Source organism: Glycine max, chromosome 6 (assembly GCF_000004515.6).
Source record: "Glycine max cultivar Williams 82 chromosome 6, Glycine_max_v4.0, whole genome shotgun sequence".
In the NCBI taxonomy this organism is placed as follows: Eukaryota; Viridiplantae; Streptophyta; class Magnoliopsida; order Fabales; family Fabaceae; genus Glycine; species Glycine max.
Genome location: NC_038242.2, coordinates 5,341,759 through 5,355,491, shown reverse-complemented (window position 1 = coordinate 5,355,491; position 13,733 = coordinate 5,341,759). Strand labels below are relative to the sequence as shown.

The 13,733-nt window shown below is 29.3% G+C and overlaps 1 protein-coding gene across 3 annotated transcripts; it reads left to right on the top strand.

Moving 5' to 3' along the window:
• The first annotated feature begins 1,992 nt into the window (after positions 1-1,992).
• Positions 1,993-7,399, top strand: LOC100799769 (acyl-protein thioesterase 2). 3 transcript variants are annotated; one of them, XM_003526371.5, is made up of 10 exons: positions 1,993-2,245; positions 2,902-2,994; positions 3,147-3,261; positions 4,251-4,287; positions 4,427-4,496; positions 4,708-4,812; positions 5,912-6,062; positions 6,146-6,228; positions 6,792-6,885; positions 6,969-7,399. In XM_003526371.5, exons 2-10 carry the CDS (start codon positions 2,964-2,966, stop codon positions 7,057-7,059), a joined length of 777 nt encoding a protein of 258 aa, XP_003526419.1. In that variant the 5' UTR covers positions 1,993-2,245; positions 2,902-2,963; the 3' UTR covers positions 7,060-7,399. The 3 variants fall into 3 exon arrangements, with proteins under 3 accessions (XP_003526419.1, XP_014631689.1, XP_040872243.1); XM_014776203.3 differs by having other exon boundaries at positions 1,998-2,245; positions 2,868-2,994; XM_041016309.1 differs by lacking the exon at positions 1,993-2,245 and adding an exon at positions 2,349-2,613.
• Positions 7,400-13,733: the final 6,334 nt, after the last annotated feature.

Genomic DNA, 13,733 nt, shown 5'->3' with positions numbered 1-13,733 from the left:
ATATATAATTATCATTTATGATAAAATTATTAACTTTTATAATAATTAATTTTAAAAGTTATATGTATAAAAATTAAACTCATTTTATAAAATATATATCTTTTCCTTTGAAATTCTATGCTTGAGTTACACTTAATAACGACGGTTTTTGTTTTAACAACACATATTTGTTAGCAATACATAAATAGTGACAAGAATAGATCAAACAATCCATTAAGAATCCATGACCTAATTTGTATTGAACCTGCAATGACGTAAGTTTATTTACAAAATAAAACTATTCATACATATATCTTCACTTAACAACAATTTTTTGCAATGACTAATTTATAAAAGAAAAAAAAATGTTGTTTCTATGTTAACTAATCGATAATGGTTAACAGGTCCTTTTTCCGCGCCCTTGGGAGATGAAACCTGCTTTACTTTTCAACAATCAACATTGAAAAAAAGATTATCAAAGGTTTCTGTTTCAGAAAACGACAAAAGTTTATCAACTTTTAATGTACTTGAGATATAATTTGTACCTTTTCTTTTAATAATTAATATAAACAACTAAATAGCCAAGAAAATTATTAGTTTTCTCTCTCAATATAACCACTTTAATAATTTTTAATTAAAAATATTTTGATTTCCAAATAATAAAGTTAAATACTTAATTTCAATTAATTGAACACAAATTTAACTAAAATGAATTGTATTTATAACACTAATTATATTTTAAAATCACCAATCATATGAAATATCGTTAAGATAAAACAATAAAAAAAATTGTAAAGAAAAAAAGAAGCTAAAATAATAAAAAAATATAGATTACTGAAGGAAAAATATAAACATATTTATTAAAACTAAAAAGTGGATTCAAAAGCGCTGATTATGTATTTATGGACATTGTTTGGTTTTTATTTGCATATTTATATATTTTCTTTGTTAATTTATAAAATTAATGTTACGTTACACTTTTGATATATTTCCATTATTATTACATGAAATATAGGGTGAGATATTTAATTTTAGAATAAATTTCAACAATATTCTCTTGAGAGGTTTGATTTAATTACACAAATACCTCATATATTTTACTTTTTACTTTTGTCTTATGAGAGTGGGTTTTTCAATTAGAAAGGGATTTTTTTTTTTTTTTTGTATTTTTCATATGGAGGTGGGTTTCAAATTAATCATTGAGAGGGATAAGTCGTAACAAATGCATGTTACTATTTTTCTTTTTTAACAATTCTAATATTGAATGAATGGTCGACCAGATTTTTTTATAATTTTTAAAAATTAGAAAATAAAAAAATAAAATAACAAAATTACCGTAAAAAAAATTCAAAACTTTGATTAAAAAAACATTTATGAAAAAAATTATAATTTTTATTAAAAAAATGTATTACAACTTTGAAGTCATAAAAACAAAAAAAAAATTATACTAAAGTCGTAAAATTATTTACGACTTCTGTTAAAAAATAGTTTTAATACTTATTACTACTTATCTTTTTCAGTAATTAATTTGAAACACACTATCATGTGAAAAATTTAAAAAATAAAATAAAATATCCTTTCGGGTAAAAGAGCCGCAGGAGTGTTGGCTTAAGGTTTGAAAGAGTTCAAACATATAAGAATATGTTAATGTAATATTTTCTAACATAAAAAAAGATTAATGTAAAAAAATAAAAAAGGATGAGATTATTTGTAATTACACCAAAGAAAAAATGGTTATAATTTGCTCTAAAATAATATAGGTTAAATTACATTTTATAATTATTTGTTTAATAAAAAATACACATAATTATTATATCAAATTCTTTGATGACATGCGAAGTGAATGACATGCTACATTGTCATCAATTAAAGGCTGTTACATGAGAACATGAGCTAAAGCAAAAAAAATCAACTTTAACTAAAATGAAAAGACTAAAATAAAAAATACCTTACAAAAGTTCAAAAAATTATTCAAACCTAAATACCAAATCTTTAGGGTCTCTTGTTTAGAGTGTGAATGTGATGATGAGTACCGAGTAAGGGGCATTATGGCCAACACAAAAAGGTAGTAAGAAAACAAGCAGCTGTATGCTTGGGGTTTTGTGTTGTGTTGTGCAAGAGTGAAGAGTGAAGAGTGAAGTAACAAAACAAAAAGAGCTGAGGGAAAGTCGTGGGAACGAAGAAGCCAACAAAGACAGACCAGGGAGAAAAGGAAAAAGCCCTTATGCTTTTTTGGGTTTGTTTCTCACCAGCTTGAGTTGTTTAGGTTTGTGCAAAGAACAAAACTTTGCTCACTTTTCCATTTCCTTTGCACCTTTCAATCTTCTTTTTACTTTTAATTTCTTTTTTATGTAAGATTCTGGTATATATATTATACAAAAAGAGAAATATACCAGCAAGTTCATACCACCAAGTATGAATGACATCATTCCAACGTGAAGCTTTCAACTTCATTCACTTAATGCTATTTAGCACATTATATCCTTTTGGAAAATTCAAGATGGCAAATGGCTAAAAAAAGGATTTTTTTAATAACCAAATATTCTTCTTGTGGTCTTAGGCCAAGTGCTTTCCTCGCTTTACTCAATTTCCTCGAGAATAAATTCTCCAATCTTATTCTCTGTGTGTTACAAAGTAAAATACTTACCTTGGCTCCTTCTCTGCATTTTGTGCTACATTGGTTGTGGATTCTTGTTCATAAAAGGGTTAAGACTTTTTTTTAAAGAAGATTTTTTGGCTCCTTATGTTTCAATCTCCTTTTCTTGAGTGCCTTTCACTTTCTTTCAATTTTCAACGAGGTTTTGGCTAGTGTTGTAAGCAGGGTAGCTGATGCAGATTCATTGATATTATTCTTTTCCTTTGCCACCCTCACATTTGGTTACAAATAGAGATTGCTGATGTTGGTGCTCTTCGTTGTGGCAGAAGCTCATCTTTAGCATTGTGGCAGTGACCTGAGTGAGCATCTAGCTGTTTGAGTAGAAAATATGAGCTATAGTGGCTCCTCAATGAGTTCTGGTCAGTTTTGTGATTCCATATTTCCATGCCATCTTCATTGCCCTACATAAACACTACAATTGTTGATTTACTAGTGAACCTTTCTAACAACTATATTATCGTCTAGGGTTTCTGGCATTTTTTAAATGAACTTTATTGCTGCCATGTTTCAGGTAGTGGATCTTCTAGAAGGACATTTGAGTTTGGAAGGACTCATGTGGTCAGACCTAAAGGGAAACATCAGGCAACTATAGTTTGGCTACATGGCCTTGGTGATAATGGCTCAAGGTACATTGATAACAATATAACATGAACATCTTATGCAGTCCATGGTTTAATGAGGAATACTATCTTTATTAGAATTGGAATACATAAGGAGATTTAATTAAGGGAAAAGTTTTTTTCTTTTTGAGCTGGTTGGCAAATGGAATTACAAGTTTATATTTTGAAAAACTGATTGTACTCACAGCAATAAACTGCCATGTATTTTCTCAATGTCTGTCCTTGTCAATTTTTGCATGGTTGAACAGTTTGGAATTGGTGATGTTTGGAATTTAATATTTGTATAGGATTATTCCTTTTTTATTGGCTAACTTAGTTGAGTGGATACCTTCTCCTCATGCTTGAGAATATGCCTTCAATGAAATGGTGGTGGTGGATGTGTTTTCATTTAATAAATTTAATGGAGGGAGTAAGGGAATGTCAATATCTTGTCCTATCTTGGTGATGTTTTTTTATTAAATAAGTTCCTAGACTCCATATCCTCTTTCGGAAGATTCTTGCCAATTTGATTTGGTGGGATGACACAAAGGTACTGCCAACCAAAAAAGTACTATAAAATTCATTTTATTTCATCTTCTAGCTTGAAAGTTTGCAGTAAAGGTAACCTTGACTCTAAGTTTTTATATGCCAAAAAATAGAAAGGGGACCACGTCACTAGCTATGTTGTTACCAAAACTTAAAGGAATGTAAATACTAATCACCAAAGGATACATATAGACCCAATGCTTAAGTAATAAACTCTTGATTTTCATAATTTTGAAATCAGGTTGATTAGTGCTTATATTCATATAGTACAAATTATGCCATTTATTAATACGTGGTCCCAAAATTAGATAGGGGTGATATAATTCTAATGTGTATTTAATCTGTACTAGCAAAACTCTTGGCCCATAAATAGTTCTAATATTTTTTTTACTTTAACTTGTTTGTATAGCTAGTTGACAAGTTCCAGATTAGCCTATGGTGAATAAAATGGATTTTATTTTGTTTTGCAGCTGGTCCCAACTCTTGGAAACTCTTCCTCTTCCAAATGTAAGAATAAGCATACTTTGTCATTTTTTCAGTAGCTACTGCACATCTGATGGTGCACCACATGCTAGTATGCAATATTTGGAAAGCACGTGTACTTGATAATCAGTTGCCATTTATTTTCTTGAAATTTATGTTGCAGATTAAATGGATTTGCCCAACTGCTCCTACACGGCCTGTAGCCTTATTTGGTGGATTTCCTTGCACTGCTTGTAAGATCCAATGCTTGAAATTCTACATTGTTCACTTGAAAACACCATTGTTCTTTTACCATTTTCTTTTTTACTACAAAATTTGCTTCTACACTGCAGTGATATATGTAGTTTTCTTTGCTAACTTACTGTATATACAATGTAGAACTAAAATGTCAACTTTTTATTAACTGTCAAGAATAGTCTAATTTGATTGAGGCATCTCTACCAGGGTTTGATGCTGGGGAGATTTCAGAAGATGCTCCTATTGATTTGGAGGGGTTAGATGCTTCTGCAGCACACGTTGCCAATCTTTTGTCAACAGAGCCTCCAAATAGTAGGTTTTCCATGATCACTTAAGAAACTCATTGATATCATCTGCCATACGTTTTTTGCTTATGGGTATGATTAACTACAGGAAAGGATACTCTTGTATGACATGATAGGTCATGTACAAGTTTTATATGTGTCTTTCTCCTTATTAATTTTTATAGGGCCCCACTTATTTAATATCTATCATGAGAGAGATTGATACAAAACTTGCACATGATCTTTTCATGTGAATTTTGAACATGAGAGGATCCATTCCCAATTCACCACATTAACTAAATTGGTAATAGGAAATGTCCTAATAGAAACTGTTATATAATACATTCAGAATACATCTCCCTACAAATTGTTGCTAATTTTTAATCTGTTTCTCCTCAGCCTTATGTGACTGGGTACATGAAGTAAGCTATTGCTTATGTTAATGTAGAGTGAAATCAAAGGGTTCTCCTATATTTCAAGTGTTCAATGAAATTATAAAACAAGATTTGAAAATTATTGAAGCAATCATGTTTATGTTCTAAATTATTTTTTTATAGATTCCGTTTAAAAATTCAATATAGTATTATAGTTGTCCTGTAGAGGAATTCATTCTATTGATTATCCTTTGGCAAGTATTCATACTGTGAGTACTGGCTAAATACATGCATACTTGTTTGAGACTTCGGGAAAAAGAGAGAACGTTTTTGTTAAGAAAAACAACATATTTTGTCTTTTCACTGTTTCCTTGTTTGTATTTAATAGAACAATAAGCACCACAAGAACTTGTTTACATGTATGCTTTAGTAGCAACAGGAAAATTATTCTCTAATTTCTATTCAGCTGCACAGAATTTTGTATGATGGTATAACAAGAAAAAATTGCAAGCTTACAAGTCCGTAAAGCTTTACTGAGCCTTTGCAATAACCTTCCACATTTGCTATCAATAAGGTTTTTAGGTTTATATACTTCTGCATATTGAGTGAAGTGATTGAAGTTCTATTTAGTAAATTAATAAATTAGAGCAAAGCCAGTCATTACATTTATATTGTATTCATGGGAATGTTTTAACTTTTAACTAGACTCAAGTTGCTAGTAATTTGACTTAACTAATACTGTTTACTGTACAGTCAAACTTGGTATCGGGGGCTTCAGTATGGGTGCTGCAACTGCACTTTACTCAGCTACATGCCATATTTTGGGGCACTATGGGAATGGAAACATTTACCCTATCAACTTAAGTGCTATTGTTTCTTTAAGTGGCTGGCTTCCTTGTTCAAGGTTTGGTTTCTACCATTTGTCATAGTGAATATGTAAAGAGCTATACATTATATATTCCACTCAGAAGCTTCTAATTGACCCAGGACTTTGAAAAACCAAATTGAACAATCACGCGATGGCATAAGGCGTGCAGCATTGTTGCCCTTGTTTCTCTGCCATGGAAGAGGTATTCATAAGTTCTATCATTTATCATTATCATTATAGCTGAAAATTTAAATTGTTATTATTGGGAATCTTTTCCTTTCCAGATTCCACTCAATGGCCTGTGCACTACTTTTGTTTTTTAATCAATATTTCAGAATTAAACTTCTTTCTTGATACATGTATATCAAAGTTGAGATACTAGATTTATGCTTTCTCTGTTCAATAATCTGTAGTTCTGTCTGGTCAATAATGCCTTGTAGGAGTCACTGGTCAAGACTCTTGACTGGGGAAGTGAACAGTTTTCTTTTCTCATGTGTAGAATTCCTTGTTTTAGTTTGTACGGATTTATCACATGTTGCAATTACCAGTCTGAAATTTCATTGATTCTTTTATTCACCTTGTTAAGATCTTCATTTGGTTAAACTGTCTGACTATTTTTCTGGTTTCTGTGAATTATCTGAACTTCTAACAAAATTTTAGTTCATTCTTCATTCAAGTTTGTACTAGTAGCCAAAATATTACATCTTCAGTCATGCAGGACTAACCTGATTTTATTCCTGCTCAATACCTAAATTGTTTTTGCAGGTGATGATGTGGTTGCATATGAACATGGAGAGAGGTCTGCAGTGACCTTGAGTTCATCAGGATTCCAGAATCTTATATTTAGGAGCTACAACGGGTATTCTTCTTTGTTCTGCAAATGTTATCACTTATATTTGTGGATGAAATTAGTCTGATGAATTATATATTCCTGCTTTGCAGATTGGGCCACTATACAGTCCCCGAAGAGACAGATGAAGTTTGCAGGTGGCTAACTGCAAATTTGGGACTGGAGGGGTTTCGGTTGAATTAGAGTAAAGCTCAACAAGGTCATAGATTATAAAACCTTAGTTTTAGGCAATGAAAAGAGGGGCTATAGAATACATAGTGGTGTGGTGGGGTGGGGTGGGGTATATTGGTAATGGTATAGCCGCTTTGTTCTCTCTCTTATATTCTCATTGTACTAAATAAATGTTTTTTGATCCAAGGGTCACTCACTATCTTTATTGCTTTGGGATTTGGTGGGAATGCTTTGGTGGAAGGACATGGATAGTTTCCTTTGCATCCAGCAAATTTTGTTTATTTCATTCGGGCATGGATATGTATGTTGCTTTCTGTATTCATATTGTCTAAATAAAGTCAAATTTTAGTAAGTCATATTTATCAATATTGCCTATGTGATTTCATTATAGATATAGAACAGCAAAAACCTATGGTTGCTGGGGGCATGTGAATGGTGACAATGTTGTTTCTGTAAAACGTCCGCAAAACAATTTGGACCCTGCCTCTCTATTCTTGAGAAGGTTCTTCAACAAATGCTTACTTTCCTATAGTTGTTAGTTATGTCTGGATTTAAAGTTTGTAAAAATGAACTTTATTTTGGGAATTGAGTTTGCGAAATTTATCCTCTCTTTACTTTAACTTCAATATAAGTTTTTTTTTTTTTGTTTTATTTTACTTCTTGAATGGATGTTGGAACCTCTCAACTGAAAATCAAACATATTCAATAGGGTTTTTATTTGAAATTAAATATTTGGTTTCATGATGGAGATTTTTTTTTTTTTTTTTTTTGTGAATCATGGGGCAAAAGCCCCTGAGAAGAAATAAGATTAAAACCCACGAAGGAAAACAATCATGACTATTACATAAGCTAAAATCGAAAAATAAAGAAAAGATGGAGTAATGGGATCTATTCAATTAGGATTTCAAATGATTTTAAAAGATTTTTCTTTAAAAGATTTGAGGTATTTAATCAAGATTTTAAAATAATAGAAATAAGTCTTGTGTTATTTAATCAAGACTATTAGGATTTTTTAAGGAATCCAATAAAATCTAGTGGTATTCAATTAAGATTTTTTATAACTTAAAAAAAGTTTTTAATATTAAAAAATTTACAAATTTCAATGATTTTTTTTCTTGGGATGGATTTTAATGAATTTTATGAGATTTTTTAGTAAAAAACTCACATTAAACAATCCCACAAAAATTCTTAAAATTTTATGAGACTTTCTTTCTTTTCCTCTCAATTTACATGTTTTTCTTTTTACATTTTATATAATCTCTTGTCTCTTTGTTAAAAGCGGTAGATATTCATAATTTTTTTTTTTACTTTTTTGATTCATGGACAACATACCGTCAAACATGTAATGTGAGAGATCTTCACAATTCTTCGAATTGTAGACATTTTGATTACATGTTTATTTTAACGAACGTGAGAAGTTGACTCATGTATAAGTGAATAAATATACAAATGATTTTTTTTACATGAGTTGATACATCTATAAATGGGATTTGAAACAATTGTCGAACATGCTTTTTGTTTGGTGAGATTGTTATTGTGAAAATGATTACAAGTATCTATGCTACTAACGGACATTGTAACATGATTGATGATTGAAAAGAAAATTGATTGGTTATGTAGCAAGCTTAGGAATCTTTGTATATGATGATTTTATTTAAAGTGTTAAGTGAGAAAAAAATCATAGATATTTATCAATAATTTTGAATGTTTTAAAAAATTCACAAATTTTTTTTAAATCTTAAAAATTCATAATATTCTTTCAAATCTTATGAATTCATATTTTATAAATTCATTAAATTTCAAATTACAAAATCCTAATAATAAAAATCTTTTAAAAAATCTTAAAAGTCATTATATTCTTACAATTTTTTAAAAAAAATTTACATAATTTTTTTTATACCAAAATAATCTTTTAAAATTCTAATCCAATATACTCCTAAAAATCAAGAGACAAGTCAATCTCTCATAGAGAATATGCCACTTGATTTGCTTTTCGGAGCACATGTCTCCATACCTAAATTAAGTGTAATTGAATATAAGACATTAATGTTTGGGATAAATCAATGTCAACAATGTTAAATGACAAGGAAGTTATTTATATAAATGCATTATGAACCCATGTGTTTACGTATTATTGAATATATATATTAAATTAAAAAAATGAAAAATAAGAACTTTAATGGAAATCAAAGATGGTTGGTGTTATATACAAATTCGTAGTCTACACAAAAAAACACAAATTCATAGTGAAAATGAATATATGTAATAGTCTTCTCTAACAAAACAATTGAAGCATAGTAGCATACCACCCACTATAAATTTAGGCATGAAATCTTCTATTTTTAAACAAGGTTGCAATATGGTTGGGTTTTTTTTTTTTTATAATCATTTTTTAGCTGCAAACTTCAATGGGCTCATCGGTATTGATGGAAACTAAAAAAGAAACGGGAATTGGGCTATTTATGATATCGTGTTAGTTTTGATAAAAAAAAATATTGGACTTAGGTATTTATATCCTCATTCTCACTGTTGTTCAGATACTTCCTATTATTATATTTTGAAAATTCTGAAATATAAATTTACATTTGATTTTTTTAAAATGTATTGAATGGTGCAGAATGCAATAATGGGATGCAGGATACAATAACCCTGGGCTAATAATAGTGGGGTTTTCCCTTCTGCTGGTCGCTTGCATTCCGGAGAACTCAATCCATAATGCAAGTACATTTAAGATTGGACAATTACATTTTGGATTGGACTTTTTTATTATTCTTTTTATCAAAAAGTCCTTTAAAAAAACTGGTAAAAACATTTTTTTTTAAATAAAATAAATTAAACAAACATACATTTTATTTAAGCATACGTTTTCTCCAAAATATTTAAAATTTATTATAAGTCATTCTATTTATCGGAAGTAAAATTATTCAATCCTATATATATATATATATATATATATATATAATAAGTCACAAACAATTCACATAAAGTCAAAATACATATGCATTATCTTAATTAATTAAATAGCAAAATAATTGTCACATAATTACCTTTTAAACATATTTTAATTTTTCTAAAAAAATGAGTTTTTAGTAACATTAAATTTTGAAATTTGTATTTATCATATTTTTCAATAATTTATGCAAAACTTGTAAATTAAAATTTTCAATCCCTTTGTTTTTATTTATATTATATAAAATAATACAAACTAGTTGAAGTGATATAAAAATATTCTATAAATTTCATAACATCCTTGCTTTTAATTGTTTATTTATTTGTATGCAATAAATAAAATTTAAGTTACTATGTTGTTTGCAAAAATAAATATAAAATAAGTTAAAAATAATTAGATTAAATTATTTGTCGTTCATGTTAATTTTGGTTACTTTAATTTTTTTTCTGAATATAGTAATCATTAAAAACAGAGATTTTGAATGAATTAACTTCTTCTCTATCAAGGACCTCAGAAAACATGATGAAAAATTAACTAATTCATGTATATTATTCGAAATTGAGCTATCCAGCGACTAATCTATTTCCTTTGAGAGTTATGTATATAAATTACTCATTTAATCTCATTTTGAAATTATTTTAATTTTCAGACCAATGTTACATCTGTAATCATATATATACAAATTATATTTGACATTATATAAAAACCACATATATAACATTTTAGGTAGTTTTTGGTATATTTGAGAGTTGAGAAATGTTATTTTAAGCTCATGATATTTCAAGTAATTTTGGTAGAAAACTGTGTAAAATCAAAGAAGATGGACATTTGGGGACTCTCAGAGCATATTGATTATAAAAGATATTGGAGGTCTAAAAAGTAAAAGAAAAGAGAAAACTTTTATCATTCTGATGACGTCACTCACATCTTTCTACCAACTCACGTGCATGCAACGAAAAAAAAAACGAATTATATATGTACGTAATTCTAATAATACATATATACATTTTATTCAAAGATTATATTTTTCAATATTTGCAATTGGTTAATTTTGTGTGTGTTGTACTAAAAAAAGGTTGTGCGTATATAACACCGACGAAGACAAATTTGGAAACAGTTAAACTACTGTATGTATCACATACAAAAATTTCTTGCTTTTTACATGATATTACGATTTGTGAAATTAGACTTTTTCTTAAAATAAAGTGCATGCAATGTCTTTGTTGCTTTATCTATTTGCCAGGTACAAATAGATGATATGTAAATTTTAGAAGTCCACGTACGCATGTATGTAGTAAAGTAGCTAGGTTAATTTTCAAAGGTCTTAATTTATATATATAATTTGCAATTTTAAATTAGTTGATGTGTACCAATTGAGAATCATATATATATATATATATATATATCTGTTGGTAGTGTATATAATAATGAGATTAAATGAAAAGATAAAGTAAAGAGTAGAAGTATACGTTAGGCGTCCATGGGTTTGGTCATATGGTCATGCATGGAAGCATTTCCCAATAAGAGAATCGAATCAGTACTCTCTCCCTCTCCTTTCTTTTTGCTTTCACAGCCTTCTTTACCATTCCCCAAGAAAAATGGTGGGTGATTTCTATTAGTTTTAAGATTTTCCTTCTTTTTATTTTGTTGGGGGTTTTCGTGCTATATGTTTTTTTTCCCTCTTTGCTATGGCTAATTCTTCCCCTTTAAAAAGAGTGAGAGAATATGCGATGCGATATGAGGAAGGAAAAGAACATGACAGCGAAAAAGCCATATCAGTGTAACGAAGGGGGAAAAAAAGAAAAAGAAAAGCTAGATGGTCAAAATTTGAACCTCGAAGACTTCTCTTCCATCATCATCAACTTCGACTATCTTTATCGAAACTCTACCAAGTTTTGCTCCTTTCTTTGATTTTTGAACTATTCCTTCAATTCCAATCAACATTTAGTCATCAATGAGAATCGTTTTTCTCTTTCACTAAGTGGTATCGTAGTAGGGCAATAATAATTGAAACCAAGGACGTTCCTTGAAGTAATGGCCATGCAACTTTTACTTTAACATCGCCTACGTCTTGGAGATATACATAATTTTACCCTCTAGATCCTCAGCATCTGACATGCACGAGTGATCCTGATTTTTTATTTTCAGTTTAATAATATACACATAAACACAGTTTTTTATGTTCGCGGTCCAAAATCTCGTCGCCACTATCATCAATAAAATCGTTCTTCATATTCTGTGGTTGGGACAAATTAAAGGGTCTTTATGTGTTACAAACAATTCTCCAAACATGAATTACTATTCGGGACCACTTTAAAGAGTAGGATTAGTAGCTCAATATTTGCTTAATTAACTGACATCTATATAACCCCCAACATGATTATAAACCTTTTTTTCATATCTTCGTTGTGTTTAATGATTTTATAGTACGTTGGGAAATGGGAACAAACGCCTAAAATTAATTTAATTAATTAGGTTGGTAAAGGAGGATTGGAAATTAATTATGTAGACATTTTACATTCCATGATCTTGATCATTAATTAGGTTAGTAAGTTGGACAGTAAATATAGTACAAGATTTACGTGTAGTAGGTAGCTAGGCCAAATGTTCACGTAAATATAAAAAATATTAAAAAGAAGAACATTACATAACAATAAGGTTATGTGATATTATAATCCTTTTGACTTATGCCCAAAAGAAATTAAGTCCAAAGTACAAAAGAGGAATATTCAAAATTGAAAAGCAGCACCGATTTTTATCATATAGTTTGTGACGACCCTTATAACTCCCGGCCAGGTTCTGAAAGTATAATATTGAAAGTAAGACATGACGCCTCCTTGGCAATTATTTATGAATATGGGAATAAGCTGGGCCACTGCGCACTGGGGTCAACAATCTATGATCTTAAGGTTTTCCCTTGAAGTGTGAGGAATATTCATTTTGTCTGGTGATAAACAATGAATTTCGTTCCTTCTTATCCAATCCTCTCATTGATCAATAACATCAAAAAGAGGAAAATTAAAAAAAAAAAAAAAGGAAGAAGAAGAGGATGCACTTGGAGACCATGTGGTGATCGTAAGGTAAATTCTTTTCCCCGCCACTTTCACTATAACTGAGGGTCCAATTAACACATATCCACAGTCAAAAAGGTCTTTTGCTATCATTTATGGACTACAAGATTTAAAAGATAGGGTATGGGCAATGGGCATTGTGGTGTTTAGAGGTTACAATGCATGCTAATTTTTGCTTTTTGTGGGGACAAAAAAGAACAGCTTGACAAAGTTGAACAAAATCAACAAATTAGTTATAATTTCCGTAGTCAATTTTTATTTTTTTACGTGCATGATGAATTTGGCATGTTGCTATTATAACATTCTCTTTTCTTAGTATATACTATCTCTCTGTTCCTCTTTATCTGCCTTAAAAAATACAATAAATTTTATTGATTTTAATAAAATAATTGTAGAATTTTTTATTCCATTCATTTCTCTTTTCATTCTACAATAAATACATGTGTGTAAATTAATTAAAAATAAAAAAAAATACAAATACAAGTATAATTGATAAAAAATAATTAACATGATCTTAAATTTTACAAACCACAAATAAATAAGAATAAAAATTCTCTCAAAATATATTTTTTATATGTAAAATACACACTCTAATCAGTGATATGTGTGTACTTGGCATCTCCAGAAACCCTAAAAAATACTATTGTGCCAATTATGACATTCTC

What these genes read in the sequence shown, in the direction of transcription:
- LOC100799769 (XM_003526371.5), top strand. Translation starts at nt 2,964, where the DNA reads ATGAGCTATAGTGGCTCCTCAATGAGTTCTG. An exon ending in AAACTCTTCCTCTTCCAAAT is followed by an intron (nt 4,288 to 4,426) that starts GTAAGAATAAGC and finishes TTTATGTTGCAG; the next exon opens with ATTAAATGGATTTGCCCAAC. An exon ending in GTTTCTCTGCCATGGAAGAG is followed by an intron (nt 6,229 to 6,791) that starts GTATTCATAAGT and finishes TTGTTTTTGCAG; the next exon opens with GTGATGATGTGGTTGCATAT.